Source organism: Alosa alosa, chromosome 3, assembly GCF_017589495.1.
Source record: "Alosa alosa isolate M-15738 ecotype Scorff River chromosome 3, AALO_Geno_1.1, whole genome shotgun sequence".
Classification (NCBI taxonomy): domain Eukaryota; kingdom Metazoa; phylum Chordata; class Actinopteri; order Clupeiformes; family Clupeidae; genus Alosa; species Alosa alosa.
The window spans coordinates 34,494,659-34,511,679 of NC_063191.1; the positions used below are offsets into that span (position 1 = coordinate 34,494,659).

At 40.3% G+C, this 17,021-nt stretch overlaps 1 protein-coding gene and 1 pseudogene across 1 annotated transcript; both read right to left on the reverse strand.

Moving 5' to 3' along the window:
• Nucleotides 1-37: 37 nt before the first annotated feature.
• LOC125291948 (GTPase IMAP family member 8-like) lies at nucleotides 38-3,680 on the reverse strand. The gene is made up of 4 exons (XM_048238968.1): nucleotides 3,559-3,680; nucleotides 2,084-2,800; nucleotides 442-1,893; nucleotides 38-285 (listed from the first exon to the last, which is right to left on the reverse strand). The coding sequence occupies exons 1-4, from the start codon at nucleotides 3,581-3,583 to the stop codon at nucleotides 53-55; spliced, it is 2,427 nt and encodes an 808-aa protein (XP_048094925.1). The 5' UTR covers nucleotides 3,584-3,680; the 3' UTR covers nucleotides 38-52.
• Nucleotides 3,681-5,968: 2,288 nt separating this feature from the next.
• On the reverse strand, nucleotides 5,969-11,999 carry LOC125291675 (annotated as a pseudogene).
• Between the last annotated feature and the right edge of the window lie 5,022 nt (nucleotides 12,000-17,021).

Below are 17,021 nucleotides of genomic sequence, written 5' to 3' on the forward strand. Positions count from 1 at the left end.
GCATCTAAACACCTGACATATATCTCCTAATATATCAGACACCCTGGTTTCCTCAGTGTTTACCATTTGCCCCGAGATAGGAATCCAGCAGAGCTCCCACAGAGACTCCAATGGCAGTGCCCACGGCTGCCCACAGTAACCCCCTGCGGAGTCCTGCCAGGGTCCCAATCACAGCTCCTATAGCCGCTCCTTCATACCTCCTTGTTGTCCCCACAGGTTTGATTTCCAGTTGTTGTGGGTGTTGCTTTGTGGCTTCCTGAATAGGCTGCTCAACTTTCTGAACCACTGGAAGATATAAGTAAGTAAAAGTAGAAGCTCACATGCTTGCTTAAGGCAAAACTGGATTTGAATGTCTTATCATTTTCACAACATTCCCATTCATATTCCCAATGTCCCCAATTAGCCTCTATTTACTAATGCTCCTGATCTTACTACACTTACCAGCAGAGTCCATGTGAAGAAAGGTTGGTTCAGTCAAATGCATGGTTTCACTCCTGTCTGTGCTGTCACTTCTGATGCCTGTTTGTCCTTTCTCTGGTTTCCCCTCTGCCTCACTTAAGGACAGAATCCTGACCTCTCTCTGCCTGTCCAGTTGCAGACCCTCTGATGGTATTAATTGTGGGTTATTATTTTTTTGCAGCACAGATTCCATATTGCATATATTTTCCAACATATTGTTTTGATCACCACACCAATGTGTATGATCCCCTGATTCCCTTTCTTGATCAAATGGGGTTTGCCTCAATGCCATCTGCTCCTTCCTCATCAATTCAATTGTTCTATCCTGCTCACTGCATCTCTGGGTCAGCTGTTCTATCTGTTCTTGATGCTTCTTCTTTTTCTCCTCAAACTCTGTCAATCTTTCATTTATAAACTGTTCTTTTTCTTTCAAGAGCTTTCCCCTCTCATTGCAACTCTGGGTCAGCTGTTCTATCTGTTCTTGATGCTTCTTCTTTTTCTCCTCAAACTCTGTCAATCTTTCATTTATAAACTGTTCCTTTTCTTTCAAGAGCTTTCCCCTCTCATTGCAACTCTGGGTCAGCTGTTCTATCTGTTCTTGATGCTTCTTCTTTTTCTCCTCAAACTCTGTCAATCTTTCATTTATTCGCTGTTCTTTTTCTTTTAAGAGCTTTTCTCTCTTGCCGCAGCTCTGAAGAGTCTCTTGCAGCCTCTGGTTTCTCTCTTCCTGAAGTCTCTCCTGCTGCTCATAGTCTCTCTGAAGGTCTCTCACATTCTTTTGAAGTTCCTTCACCTTAAAGCGCTGCTTCGATTTGTCCCTTTCGGCCTTCAAGAGTGCTTGAAGCAAAATCTGGTTGTCATTGATCAGGTCAACTGCCTCAATTTTTTCAATCAGCTCCTTCACCTTGCAGTTGCATGTCCTGACAACGTTATCCAGTACATGGTATCTATTCGAACATTTTTCTACGAGCCACACAAGGGCTGGCCACCTCTCTATGTGGTTCTCCACTGTTGTTTCTCCAAGCTGATCTCCCCGGGTGAACAGAACGATGCCTCTTCGCCATACGTCTCGGCCCCATGGGGTCAGGTGCTCTTGCAATAGATGTTTATCATTTTCCGTAAACATCTCGTCACTGCGAATGACCACAAGAAATGCATTTGGTTCCGTTTCGTCCATAATGGTGCTCTGCACTCTCTGTAGTCTGACTTTTTCTGGAGTATCTATTGAGCTGCTGCTCTTGTGCTCCCAACCTGGAGTGTCTACCAATGTGATGCTTCTCCCTACTGCATCCCCTTCCCTTGCTACACAGCAGCTAGTGGGATGTCCAGATTGAAAGACTTCGTGGCCAAGTATGACATTTCCGACTGTGCTCTTCCCTGCCTGCCTGGCGCCGACCATCACAACCCGCAATGATGTGCGTCGACTTGAAATGCCTGAAATACAAACAGGTGTTCACTTTTTTTGTATTTGTGTATTTAAAATACTGTCAAAATGCATTTGCACACATAAACAATGTTTTGCACATTTTATTCTTGGAGTGAAAAATGGTTATATTACACTACATCCAGAATACACAAAAATGATGGGACTGCATTAAAAGAATTAATAAATAGCACATCTTACCTGCCTGTAGAAGTTTGTGTGTCTGGCATTCTTTTTGCCCCAAGCTTCTGACTTTCGCCTTTTTGTTATCTACAATGATTCTCCTCTCAGCCTCCTTCAGTATGCTGTCTGGACAGAGAAAAGCTTCACCAGTCTGTTCTTGGTTCCCTGCTGCCATTGCCAGCATGCTCTTCAGCAGATCCATAGCTTGGGGGTCACTGTCTTGAGGCTGCTGAGTTGTGTTTAGATAGTGGTGTCTGTGTCCACACTTTTCTAAAACACTTTGAAGGCACTGGTATTCCTCAGCAATATCTTTTATCATCGATGACTCTGTTAGTTTTTCCAGGCCTGTCAACACAACTATGATGTATGGCCATAGGATGTCACTCAGCAGGAGAATGGCTGCCTGAAGGCTGCGCTCTCTCCCTGAAAGTGAATCAACGGAGATAACCAGGAGGAAGACATGAGGCCCTGGCTGACACATTGATGCGCTTGTGACCAGTCTGTGATCAACAGAAGCGGGGTCGTGGACAACATAGTGAAGCCAGTCCTGAGGTGTGTTAACCACCGTGAGCTGAGTCCCAGCTGCGCTGACACCCTGCTTCCTCATGCACACATCAGTGTTGCTCTCTGTGTCAAATGCTTCATGGCCAAGCATGGCATTGCCCACCATACTCTTCTCTAATCGGTCCCATCCCAGGAGAACAATCCTTAGTTCTTCCTGCCGCCAACATTGGCCTGTCAAAATAAAGGCATTGATTTCTTAAGAGTGAATGTTCTGATATTATAAACAACAAGAAAGAAAATTAAAGCTTTCATTTTGCTTTTACTGTCATACTGTTTGTCAGTAGTTGAGACACAAATATAATTTACCCTGCATGCAAAGCACAATGATTTTTATAATTGTTTTTTTATGTTTTACAATAATTTTTACAATTGTTTTGGTTAAATGTTCTCAGGGTAGGGCCTCCCCTGACTGCACGTCACTGGCACATTCATGAACTGAATGAAGTGCACTGAAAGAATTGGGTTACATTACATTACATTTACATTACAGTACATTTTTACATTACATTACATTTACATTACATTTACATTACATTTACATTACATTACATTTACATTACATTACATTTACATTACATTTACATTACATTTACATTTACATTACATTTACATTACATTACATTTACATTACATTTACATTACATTACATTTACATTTACATTACATTTACATTACAGTACATTTGGCTGACGCATTTATAACCAAAGCGACTAACAACAAGTTTTAAAGCAATTCTCTCAACAATTTTAAAACGGTAGAGTACAGTAAGAATAAGTGCATCAGTGAGTGCTGTTTTTAAACAGGCTGGTACTGTAAGTGCTAGGATCAGCTAGGGTTCAATAGCTGACTTAAGTACAGGGTAGATCATGGCTACTAAAACAGCACGCTGAAAGCAATAGTATAGAAAAGATCATTAAAAGTACACTAACCATCTTTATCTGTGTCCGAGGTCATTCCCCACCTTTTGCAATTTGACAATCATGTTGACTCATGCTGACATAATTTCTTATTTCAGTCAGCTCTTTTGTTGACGTATATTTGCACAGCTTGCCATGTTGGATTTACATGCCGTGTTGCATGAACATGGCAGCAGGGGAGTGCAAAGTCCACAAGCCACACGTGCTCATCTTAAAGAGACATTCTGATGTTCTCTTCTGAGAATCATTTATCATTAGGACTTGTAGTTTTATATTTAATTGCAACTTGCAACTTCAGCATGATGCATATTTTTACTTGTATGTATGTATGTATATGTATGATATATGTTTATATTATAAATTGCTGCTGTAACACCATAATTTCCCTTTGGGGATGAATAAAGTATATATCTATCTATCCATCTATCTATCTATCTATCTATCTATCTATCTATCTATCTATATGACAGCAATTGAATGTTATATAGACTATTTGTGTAATTTCAATCATTTTATGTCACAATAGGCCTATCTATTGGTTGTGTTGACTGCTGCCAAACCAGATTGCACCCATTTATTCTCTCTTACCCTTAATACAACCTGAGTAGGCCTACACTAACTCACTAGCAACCTGAGTAGGCCTACACTAACTCACTAGCAACCTGAGTAGCCCTACACTAACTCACTAGCAACCTGAGTAGGCCTACACTAACTCATTAGCAACCAGAGTAGGCCTACACTAACTCATAAGCAACCTGAGTAGGCCTACACTAACTCATTAGCAACCTGAGTAGGCCTACACTAACTCATTAGCAACAGAAATAACTTAGGTACGCTTATGTTTATTTCCTGAACTTTCACCTCCACAAGAGGGAGGACAAATGTCTTCAGGCTCTGGGTTACACCCAGAGGTGGAAACAAATACATCAAAAACTATTTTTTTTTACAAACTAATATTGCCTCATGAAATGTAACACAAAATACTGATGTGAAAAATGTATTTCATTAAAAAACAAGTAATTAGTGAAAATACAAAAATACCCACATAATAATCAATATACCAACTTTTAAAAGGAACTTCAAGGCATATTATTAAAAGCTTATCCCCATGGGACAAGAAATACTATTTCCTCATTGACTGCCAGGGGGCTATTAATTTCCGCATATCAGGACACCTTGGTGGATGTTATCCAACATAAATCCTCATGTCAAATCCGTTAATATTGTCCTGTAGTGAGAATGAACATCAGCTATTAGATACTCAAGGTCATGGGGTCAAAGGCCATAGTCATATGGGGTCCATATCCTAATGTTCCCCCTCAGTATCTTATCTATATATTGTTTTCCAATTTTAGTCTTGTAGCACTTCACTAACCTGACAGGCTTTTAAGTTGTGTACAGGGTGACATAATTGGCACAGACAAAACATTGGATTTACACCCCATGTATAGTATAAGTATATAAGTATATACTATTTTGATCCTGTGAGGGAAATTTGGTCTCTGCATTTTTCCCAATCCGTGAATTAGTGAAACACACTCAGCACACAGTGAGGTGAAGCACACACTAATCCCGGCGCAGTGAGCTGCCTGCTTCAACATCGGCACTCGGGGAGCAGTGAAGAGTTAGGTGCCTTGCTCAAGGGCACTTCAGCCGTTCCTACTGGTCGGGGTTCGAACCGGCAACCCTCCGGTTACAAGTCCAAAGCGCTAACCAGTAGGCCACGGCTGCTCAGTTCTGGCCCACACACAGTAAAATGACTTATTGAGTGTTGGCTGGGTCCCCGGGCCTGTACTGGCCCACACACTATAAAACGGATCTGACTGAGTATTGGCTGAATGTCGGCTGGGTCCCCAGGCCACATGTGGCCCATTAACAGCATTTTTATGCTGTTTTGGTTTATCATTGTTAATTAAGAAATTCAAAGTCACATTACATTATGTTGTAGCTGCTGATGTTGCTTTCATGTTTTTTGTTTGCACCGCACAATTTTTGTATTGTCTTTTTCTAATGTTTCCATATATTAACACACCTATATTAATCCCATATGTTAATGAAAATCACAAATGTATTAGCCCTTGATCTTTCTTTTAAAAATTCTGCAATGCATTACAAATACTAATTTATATCATATAACTCTGGTACAGGGGTGTGATGAACACAGGTTACATCAACTTGTCAACTCACTGCTTCCATCTTGTGGTAGCACTGTGTACAGCAGTTGACTTCATTCACTTCAACATAAAATATTACCAAATCAAACCATAATAATTTCCTATTCGTCATTCAAATAATATGTGGACCATATCTTGAAAATCATTTGATGTCACAATACCTTACCATTGTTTCTGAGAAAACTGTCAAAGCATTCACATCCGAACCCAAATCAGATCACTGTCCAAAATGTTTTGCTTAACATGCCTTACTGCAGAGCCATGGCCTTTCTGTACAGATACCCAGCCCCAGGTACATACCCAGCCTCGTGCTCCTGCACTGCTTTCTCCCACTCCTCTACCTCACTGGCAACTCGGACCATCCGCCCTTTTCTGACCATGCTGTCCAGCGCAACCTCCAGCTCAGTTTTGTACTTCAGGTTGTCAGGGTTGGCCCTTGTTGTCATGCAGATGTGCCTCCCTGAAACAGGCGCCAAAGTTTACACACCCTTGCTAAAGTTGACTAAAAAGAGGAATAAAAAACATCTTTTGGAAATTGCCATGGTTTTATTTCAGTTAGCCCAAAAGCTGGTTTGATTTGCATTGAGAGATGGTCTTATGAAAAGTACCCCATGCTAAGTATGTTGTATGGTGAAGGATATGTGATGATGTGGGGCTATTTTAATTCCAAAGGCCAAGGGAACTTTATCAGAATGCATAGTATCCTGGATACATGAAGTAACTGGCCTTTAAAAATAAAACTCTGTCTGCCTTTAACATAGGGGTGTGTATACAGTACTTATGCCCCTGTAGGCTATTTTAAGGAAGAACATTTATTTATTTATGATACATTATTCATTCACAAAGAAAATTGGTATCCTTAAAGGTTGAATTTTTCCTCATTTTTTAAATTAAGGTTAAGATTTCTATTAAGATTTCCAAAAGAGGATTTTTTATTCCTCTTTTTAGTCAACTTTAGCATGGGTAAACTTATGAACACAACTGTAAGTGGCAATGACTTTGTTCAATGCAAGACGCTTAATAATGATAAACCAAAACAGCATAAAAATAAATATATATCAGAGAGAGAGAGAGATAGAGTGAGAGATTAGTTAAATGACATGATCACTGTACAGGTGCACCATTGACCTGGTTTTGTGGCCTGCCACAGCTCCCACAATTACAACAACATCATATGCCTCTAAAATATGAGGGGTGAGACAGAAGAAAACACAGCCAATATCAACGAACTGGAGCAATAACCACACCAATCTAGGTTGACCATGTTGGTTGAAATTCATTTCAATTTTATGATTAGTCCTTTGAACATTTCAAGCAGAGTTCAATTGCAAAGACAGATAGATATCCTCCATTTTAATGAATGGTCATAAGTCAAGTGCATATCAGGTAGGCCTAATATCAATTAAACTGTGATCGGGTTGTTTCGATTTGATTTATTTGTACTTAATCAACCTAACTGCAGTTTGGTTGATATACCTGGAACATACAACAAATCCCCATATGATTTATGATATCTATTTTTTAGAATATACTATATACTATACTATACCTATACTATTTCTCATATTCAAATATTCAGAAGTCCATGCAGTGGCATACCAGCTTGTACAGGAAGTGGTTCTAGCCCAAGCAGACACTTCTACAGCTCCTGATACAGCCCTGTCTTCCTGGACAAATCCAACATGACTTCACTGCCATCCACTCCAATGAAATGCTGAAACCCCTTTTCTTTCAGCTGTAAAAACAAAAACACCCATATGTGAATTATAGATAAATATAGTGTTGTGTACACTGCTATTATATGGTGACCTTACTGTGTTAAATATCCAATTGATTATTCAAGTGCAATTTATTTTCCTTGACATGTTTAACACTCTATAAAGTACCATGAGACATGTGCAATGTTTTGGCGCTCTATAAGTGAGATTAAATTGAATTGAAATTGAAATGTTGCAATTTGTTGGCAATGGCCATAGGGTTAGGATTGGAGTTAGTTGGCCCATGTAATGTGCACATTATTGAGAAATGCATCATATAATTTATTTCTTAAATCATCACCATAAACAGTTACAACTTATTTACCTTCATACTGACCAAGCCTGTTCCACAGGCCAAATCCAAAACCACCGTCCCTGTCATAAGATATAACAGGCTATTGGAATTCAGGTGAACAGTCAGCGATATGAGTAGCCTAAAGTGTTTTTAAACAGAGAATTGGGAATGTTGTCATGATAATTCGTAGCAAAGACCCGAGATGAAGCCGTTTGGCTTTCTCATAAAACAAAAAGCATTGCCTAAAGGTCCTGTTATCGTTCCGTCCCCATACTGATCTTTATTTCTCTCACTTCTTCATAGTGTTCTGCCCACTTATCGTAGAAACGCACTTTATCCCTTGGACCACTGTTTTCGTGTGCAGAAAGAAGTAAATTTTTCGCATCTGTGAAAGTCCTCTTGTGCTCTTCCATGTTTATCTGCAAAAGTCTGAAATACCAGCAGAGAAATTGTCAGAGGTCTATCCAGAGACTTTATTGAAGGACAGCTCAGCCAGAGATCGTTATAAGGCGGAGCAAGATTAACCTGACCCTCAGGCAGAGCAAGATACGCCTATTTGGCTGATACAGAATTGTAACCCTCACAAGGCTACTATTTGCTTAGACCAGTCAAAGTAACTCGCGGTGCTTTTCAAATCGGGTATGTTTCCTTTCTCCAATTAAAACCCACTTTTGGACATTACGATGATCCTGCCCGCCAGAGTGTAGGCTAACTCTGGCATTTGAAACTGGGTGATTATTGTTCCACACGCAATGATATCTGTTCGGTGGTGTTTTCTTCTCCATGCCTGCCGCTGCCGGTAAGCAAGAGATGACGGCCCTCCAGAAATAGACTGCGTGCAACTGGTGATTAATTTCTGTGTCTTTTGTGTGCCTCGTATTACCCTAATGAACATGCGATTGTCGGCATCGATACCCAAAATGGCTTCTGTGGTTGAAAACGGGAGATAATGGAGGGAAGGAACTCTCCAATTACAATGATGTAGATGATAAGCAAAAACCCCCTCTTGATTCTGAACTGTTCATTTGGCATGCCTGCCACCCGTTCATTGATTTCGATCATTTCATGGCAGTTGTAAAATTATTTTTGCATAATGGCCTTTAGGAGGCAGCAATGAAATTAATATTCGGAATAGTTTAGCCTAAAGGTTACCTGATAGTGCTAGAATTAATTAGACTATAGGCCTACACCCGCATAGGCTAGGCCTACTTGAGAGAAAAACTATAGCCCAGCAAAGAATAGCCTAGGCTAGATCTACCGTAGCCTATAGCCTATAGCATACGTTCATGTTTAATTATCATTGGCATCGTATCCTCATTCTCAATAGGCCCACTGGGATTAGCAATGTATTGCCGGCATGGGCGGATTATGAACTTTCGGGCCCCTGGGCCCAGATGTATTAAGGGCCCCCCACTAATTGTCGTATATGTGGGAGGGGGGGTTTGGGGGTCCTCCCCCAGAAATGTTTTAATTTGTTTGATGTGATTTCCTGTATTCTGGTGCATTTTGGGGATGGCCAATACTAAATTCAATCAGATTCATAGCCTACATCCTGATTTGTTGATATTGAGGCAATGATTCCATGCAAAGGCTTGGGCTTCAGGGCCCCCTGACCCCTTGGGCCCCTGGGCCTGGGACCGGTAGGCCCGTGCAGTAATCCATCCCTGATTGCAGGGTTGTGAAGAAGAGCACAATCACACAATTTCTCCCCACATTGTGCCTTTCTTTGGAATAACTGTAAGATCATCAGCAAGAACAAATCTATCTTTCTTCAAAACTGGTATGAAAAGGGTATCAATCTTATTGTGGACTTGTTACATGGCAAAGGGGATGTACTGTCTTACGAACAATTCATGGCTCAGCATTGTTTCCCTCTACCTTTCAAACAATATAAGTTGGTAACAAAAGCTATCCCTTCTGCCTTGTTACAGCTACTTAAAAGTCATCTTTGTTATAATGCAATTGATATTACTCTCCCTAAACTTTCTTTAAATGGCGTTCCAATTACTGACAAGAAGTGCAGTAACAAACATATTCGAGTTGTGCTTCAGGAAAGAAATAAGATCTCTCCTAGGGGAAAGTTCTTCTGGAGTGCAATAATTGGACCTATTAACTGGCGTAAGTCCTGGTTAACTCCCTTTAAGTACTGTATAAGTAATAAAGTCAAAGAAGTGCACTTTAAAATCTTGCACACAATATATCCAGTACATTTTCTTGTTTCTAAATATTGTAGAAGAAGATATATACTGAGGATATATGTACATTTTGTAAGGGTCATAGCGAAACTTTGACACATTTGTTTTACAGTTGTCCTATAACTACTAAGTTATGGGCAGACATTGTGAGCCGCTGGTTTTCAGGGAAATACCCTAATCTTCAATTTTTTTTTGAAAGATGTCTTTATGTACTATGAAAATAAGGAAGACACTAGCTTAGAATTTATTTGCAATCTTGTTATTTTGATGACAAAGTTTTATATACACAAGCAAAAAGATTGGATAACAAAAAAGCTACAACATTGCTTAAACAACACAACAATAGTGTGCTTGTTAATTCCCCTTGTTAATTGTCTTTTCCCCCCCGTTTTTCCTTTTCATTTATTTACTTATTAATTGTTGTCTTTGTTTTGTGCAACTTGTAATTTTATTTTGTATAATTGTAACTGTACTGTTTCACTTTGTATTATCTTCATTTGTATATTTGTATTATGTCTTTATTAAAGCAAAAAAAAAAGAGCACAATCACGTATTAGGGTACAACAGAGGGCAGTAGTGTGCCATCAAAAACTAAATGATTCTTTACTCAGGCTCTTCTAGATAAAATGAAGAGGGGTTTTATTTCAGCCTAATTAATAAGATATTCAAATATTTAAAGGGATATCCTTGTTTTATTATGGTACCAAATTTTAATGTCATTCAGGGCAACTTTGATTAAGCAAAATGTTAGGCTAAGTACAGTAACTAAAAGGTAAACCCTAAGATGTTCAGAACGGAAAACACATCAAAAGCAGTAAACTTATAATGTTATGTTGCCCTATCCTATTATCAAAGTTACGTTTTACATAATTTTAGCACAAATAATGTGATTTCGGTAACACTTTATTTTAATGTGTCGCTGTTACAGTGTACCTACCTAATTAGGTACAGTGGTACAACCTGTGTAACAACATGTACTATCAGGTACTATCATTGTACTTGCATTATGTATTTGTGGGTACCTACATATAGTTGTTACATTGTAATACTGAGTGCTTTTACAAAACTTTGCCAATTTGCCTAAATTTTCATCAGAGGCAAAGAGCTGACCTGAGACCTGCTGGATGGGGTAAATCTGGTCATGATAGATATCCAAACCATTCTTAGCTCCAACCTGTGCTGCTACAACCTTGTTACTCTTTGATACAGTGGAATAAAGTGTACCAGTTAATTACTTACATGCACATATGACATGTATGTTGTGTTGAGTCTTGATATCTTGGAACAGGTCTACTACTGTAATTCACTACATAGTACATATATCAACTGTGTTGGTACACATTTATTACTATTTTGATACAGTGGAATAAACCCATTAAAATAAAAGTGTACCAGTTAAGTACTTACAATTACATATTATATACATCCTGTCAATGATGTCATGCATCCTGTAATTGATGTGTTGAAACGTGTCTGCTGTTACACCACACAGTACATGTGAATTAGTAGACCTGTTCCAAGACATCGAAGACATAACATACATGTCATATGTACATGTAAGTAATTAACTGGTACACTTAATAGGTTTATTCCACTGTATCAAAAGAGTAACAAGGTTGTAGCAGCACAGCTGTTACATGTACACTGAAGACAATGAGGCCTTGACTGGAGCTAAGAATGATTTGTATATAAAATCTATCATGACCAGATTTACCCCATCCAGCAGGTCTCAGGTCAGCTCTTTGCCTCTGATGAAAATTTAGGCAAATTGGCAAAGTTTTGTAAAAGCACTCAGTATTACAATGTAACAACTATATGTAGGTACCCACAAATACATAATGCAAGTACAATGATAGTACCTGATAGTACATGTTGTTACACAGGTTGTACCACTGTACCTAATTAGGTAAGTACACTGTAACAGCGACACATTAAAATAAAGTGTTACCGTGATTTCTTTGGTATTTATAGTGAAACACATTATCGCCATACTTATCAGTGTTTTTCCACTCATCTTTTGAGCATATTCCTCGTCTTTATCTTCATGCTTCATGCTTCATGTCATCCGTGTCTTCATTCAGAGGGACAGATGGTGGCAGGAGGGGGATACTAGGTGAGGGTTGATTTAATTTATCTGTCATTGCCATAATTTCCACCAGTTAGAAAGAAAAAAGGATGGTGTTAAAGCATTTAACTCTGAAAAAAAGGTGTTAAATACCTTTGTCTACAATGTGCAGCTTTTTTATCAGTTCTAAGTTTTGACCCAGCTACGGTGTTCATTTTAGGACATCCTCAGACTCAGGTGTCAGACTCAGAAAAACATTGGTCATCTTCAGACAAAACTGCCTCAGCGTCAGAAAGACCTCTGTCATCTTCAGACAAAACTGCCTCAGCGTCAGAAAAACCAGACTCAGGTGTCAGACTCAGAAAAACATCTGTCATTTTCAGACAAAACTGCCTCAGCTTCAGAAAAACTTCTGTCATCTTCAGACAAAACTGCCTCAGCGTAAGAAAAACCTCTGTCATCCTCAGATAAAACTGCTTCAAACCAAACTGCCTCAGAAAAACATCTCTAAGGAGTCAGGTCTCAGAAAAACGCTGTCAGAAAAAAGTGGAGTCAGGTCAGGTCAGAATGTATGATTAAATTGAATTATATTATTTAATTATACCCGTTCAACACAGCAGTAAAACAGATATCGGCTATTAAACATCGTTTAAAAGCTGAGAAAAACTCTTTCATGTGGCATCACTTGTGATGTCTGTGTGATGAATAGGCTACTTGAACGCTAAGTAGTTCAACTAAGAAGAATGGGTGAATTTGGAGTGTATGATTAAATTGAATTATATTATTTACTTTCTTGCAATTATGTCACTTTCTCCACTTGTGATGTCTGTGTGGATGCGTAAAGACTAAATTAATTTGCGCTGTGAATGCTAAGATTATTTTGACAGGCCGCAGGCTAAATAAAAATCGCTATTAGTAGGACACAAAGCAGAATATTGAAAGAAGGGGGGCACCAAGGCCACCGTGGCCTGTAAACCTATGATTTTCAAGGGGCTTCACGGCCAGCATGGGCTACCACGGCCGTCGTGGCCGCCCGTGAAATTCCTACCCTGCCAGTGACAGAATAACGATTAAGCATAATATTAAACTCACCGTTCTGTATCCGCCGCCTTCTTCTGTCCCCACAATAACTTTTCATTTGAGACTTTTTTCGTCTGACTCAGTTTTTTTTTTCTGACAGCGTTTTTCTGAGACCTGACTCCACTTTTCTGACAGCGTTTTTCTGAGACCTGATTTTCTGAGACCTGACTCCCTTTTTTTCTGACAGCGTTTTTTCTGAGACCTGACTCCACTTTTTTCTGAGGCAGTTTGGTTTGAAGCAGTTTTATCTGAGGATGACAGAGGTTTTCTCACAGCTGAGGCAGTTTTGTCTGAAGATGACAGAAGTTTTTCTGAAGCTGAGGGAGTTTTGTCTGAAAATGACAGATGTTTTCTGAGTCTGACACCTGAGTCTGGTTTTCTGACGCTGAGGCAGTTTTGTCTGAAGATGACAGAAGTTTTTCTGGCGCTGATGCAGTTTTGTCTGAAGATGACAGAGGTTTTTCTGGACGCTGAGGCTGTTTTGTCTGAAGATGACCGATGTTTTTCTGAGTCTGACACCTGAGTCTGAGGATGTCCTAAAATGAACACCGTACCCAGCTCTCTAAAAGACGAAAAAGGGACAGAGTGAAGCCTGCTACTGCACAATCCCACTTGTTAGACCCATATTGCAGTATGATTTAAAGGTTGTATCAGCGATTGCAGGCCCAAAAAAGGCCCAAACTTAAATGATCACATTCATCTAATCTTTCCCAACGATCTGCTAGTTGCCTGCCTGTGTCTGTAGGCAGCCTATGAGATCTGCACACAAAAACAATTGCTACTCAAAGGCAAAATAAGGTGTTCCAACCAATAACCGACGAGATGCGCATTCAGGAGAGTTTCAATTGCACGAGGGGGAGGGAGTAGTGAGCTCTGTTTTGTTTGAACGTCAACAGAAGTGACGTTACCCATCGCTGTTACAACCTTTAATGCACATCCTGAAATATCTGCAGAATGTATTCTAACAGAAAACAAACCTGAAAGAATGTAGTGATGTTGATAGTGAAGGTGTAAAATGCAAGCATCTATCGCTCAAGACGTAAGGAATGGCTAAATAAGTCCATAGTTCATACAAGAAACCAGATAAAAAGTAGTGTTTTGGGTTTTTAGGTTTATGCATGTTTTATTACGCACAGGCTTCTTAGATTTACTTCAGATGACTATAATATCTGCATCTCAATCAAGCTATTATGTGATCAGAGGCCTGATACATAACATTCTTGCCAGCTGAGTGTACATTGCATGTAAAACAGAAAAACACAGGGTGGTAGTCTATAGCAGGGGTTTTCAACTGGTTCTGTGCCAGGGACCACCATCCTAACTAACAAGTAATCCATGGCACACCCATTAGTGTGTGTGTGTGTGTGTGTGTGGGGGGGGGGTATTTTATACAGTCTATGTTCCAGCCTTGCCCTTAAATTTAGATATGCCAGTGTGGAAAAACCGCTCTCTACAGAGGTATAGTTGGAAAGGGTAAAACACACCCCACAGCACTCTTTCTCATGAGCGGCTGTCTGTGACATCACGCAAAATCGGCTACTCAAGAAACTGTAAATATGACGCGAGTTTCGGCGGTTTCATGGCCTCAACGTTGAACATACTAAACAGTGATACCTCCTCTCCAGTTTTGTCAATCGTTACTTTAAATCCATATTTAACATTTAATCGTCACTGTATTTTCTTTCTCGTTTCCACTATGTTTCCTCCGAAGTTGTAGCTTTGTCTGAATGTAACCTGCGTTGTGTTGAACCTGCGCGATTCAGGCTTGCACACGCCCGGACTCGAACCCGCGAACAGCAGCACCTCGGATAGGGAGGCGAGCGCGCTAACAATTGATCCAACAATAGCCCAGGCTACTGGCTCGCATGCCAGCAGCACTCTTGAGGCGTCGGGGAGTGAGGTTTACCAACATTCCAAAAGCACAGCTAAGCTATAGCTGGCATCCATTACATCACTGGTCCCCAACCTTTTATGTAGGCTACAATGGACCGGTTTGATTCCAAATTTTTTTTCACGGACCGGGGGGTTCCATGTTCCATATGTGTTGTGCATGCATTGCTTGAAAAGAACTAGCTCCAGTTATGTATGAACATTGAAGGTAACGATCTCTTGTGAAAAACGTGAACTTGAAGAAGTGAAAATTGAACAATATGAACTATGAATATTGAACAACTTGAAGCTACATCTATAAGTGTGAACATGCTTAACAAAATATGGGAACAAAACATGGGAACTAAACGTGCATTACGAATATAATCAGTGGGAGCCCTGCTTGTTTCCCTGCAACAAGAAGCTTCCATCTGGGGGTGATTTGAAATGTCCAGTCGATTGCGCAATTTGGTCTTAGTTGCAGTCATTGCCGAAAACTCGGCCTCACATTGATACGTGGTGGGAAACGTTTTCAGCGCTTTTACGGCTATCGGGATATTCTGCTTTGGTTTTGATCCAAAAACCCGCCAGAGAGGTTTCCTTATACACACTCTTAAGACCACCGTCATTTGCAATTTCGATCAACTGCTCTTCCTCCTGCGCTGACAAGTTAGGACTATTCGGGATATTGACAAATGGGTTGCGGACCCACTCATTGGTTTGCCATGGATCTTTGGAGGATGGGAAGTAACGCTCAAACTCATTTGAAAGCGCAACAAGGTGATCGCGCACCAGCTGCGAGAGAAAGGGCCCTGCCTCAGTCTCGCCCAAAAGCCCCACTACTGTTTGGAACATATCAAATACACCCCGGTCCACTCGTCGTCCCCACAAATCAAGCTTGGCTTTAAATGCAGCGACTTTATCTGCCAGTTTAAAGACAGTCGTCATTCTCCCCTGGAGTGACAGGTTGAGGTCATTAAGCAACCCGAATATGTCACACAGGTAAGCCGAAGTTTTGACACCCAGTCCCTCATCACTAAAATGTTCAGCTAACGGTGACTTTTTTCTGTAAGAAATTTCTGCAGCGGCTCGCAACTCAAACACTCTGGCCAGTGACCTGCTAAAGATGCTTGTTTTTTGTTGCTCATTCTAGCAGTTTAGCTAACTTCGTGTGACACTACCTTTCGCCAAGAACTGATCCAGTTAAGTGAGCTGACCTGAGGCTGCTCAGCGCTGAAGGCAAATAGGCAATATGTAAAAGTGTTGAAGGCGGGACAGACAGACGTAAGAAAATAGACCTTGCAAAATGCAAACATGCGTGCAATCAAACAACTGCATATAGACCTATGCCATGTGAAAACGTGACATTATTGCGAATTAAATTTAGTTTAGTTTGCATGCATTTTTTTTTAAACTCACGTCGTAGGCTACGGCCCGGTTAGGAATGTCCTGCGGCCCGGTGGTTGGGGACCGCTACATTAGGCTACATGATCATCGAGCATGCAGAAGAATCCTGTCCATCTGTCCTGACATCTGTTACTTTTCTTAGGCTACTACGTTAGTTAACAGCTCCACTCCTCTCCAAATTTCACGAAACTATTAAGCTTCTTTTCAACGAAACATAACGTGAACTCCGTCCGAGCTGGTCTATATAGCGCAGACTAGCCTACCTTATAAATGTGCGTGTGTGACATTGGGGACGCAAAACACAGCATTAGCAACGCACAGAATCGACTGTTACGTAGGCCTACAAAGCTAACATATCCTGTGTCAGTTTGAATCTCATCTCCTCTATAGTATTTTAGATATTTTCAATAAGTTCAGTATTCACACCAATGCGCAACAATTCTGGAAATGGTTTGGAAAAATTAATGATGGAAAAAAGTTATTAATTGTGAAATTACGCAGGCTAGAATGCATGTCACGGACCACCTGCAATGATGCTGCGGACCACCAGGGGGCCGCAGACCACCGGTTGAAAACCCCTAGTCTATAGTATCAATCAGTGAGCTAGTTGACAAGGTTTATTTCATTAATCAT

What these genes read in the sequence shown, in the direction of transcription:
- LOC125291948 (XM_048238968.1), bottom strand. Translation starts at nt 3,583, where the DNA reads ATGACCTCGGACACAGATAAAGATG. An exon ending in CTCGGACACAGATAAAGATG is followed by an intron (nt 2,801 to 3,558) that starts GTTAGTGTACTT and finishes TTATTTTGACAG; the next exon opens with GCCAATGTTGGCGGCAGGAA. An exon ending in ACACAAACTTCTACAGGCAG is followed by an intron (nt 1,894 to 2,083) that starts GTAAGATGTGCT and finishes TTTGTATTTCAG; the next exon opens with GCATTTCAAGTCGACGCACA.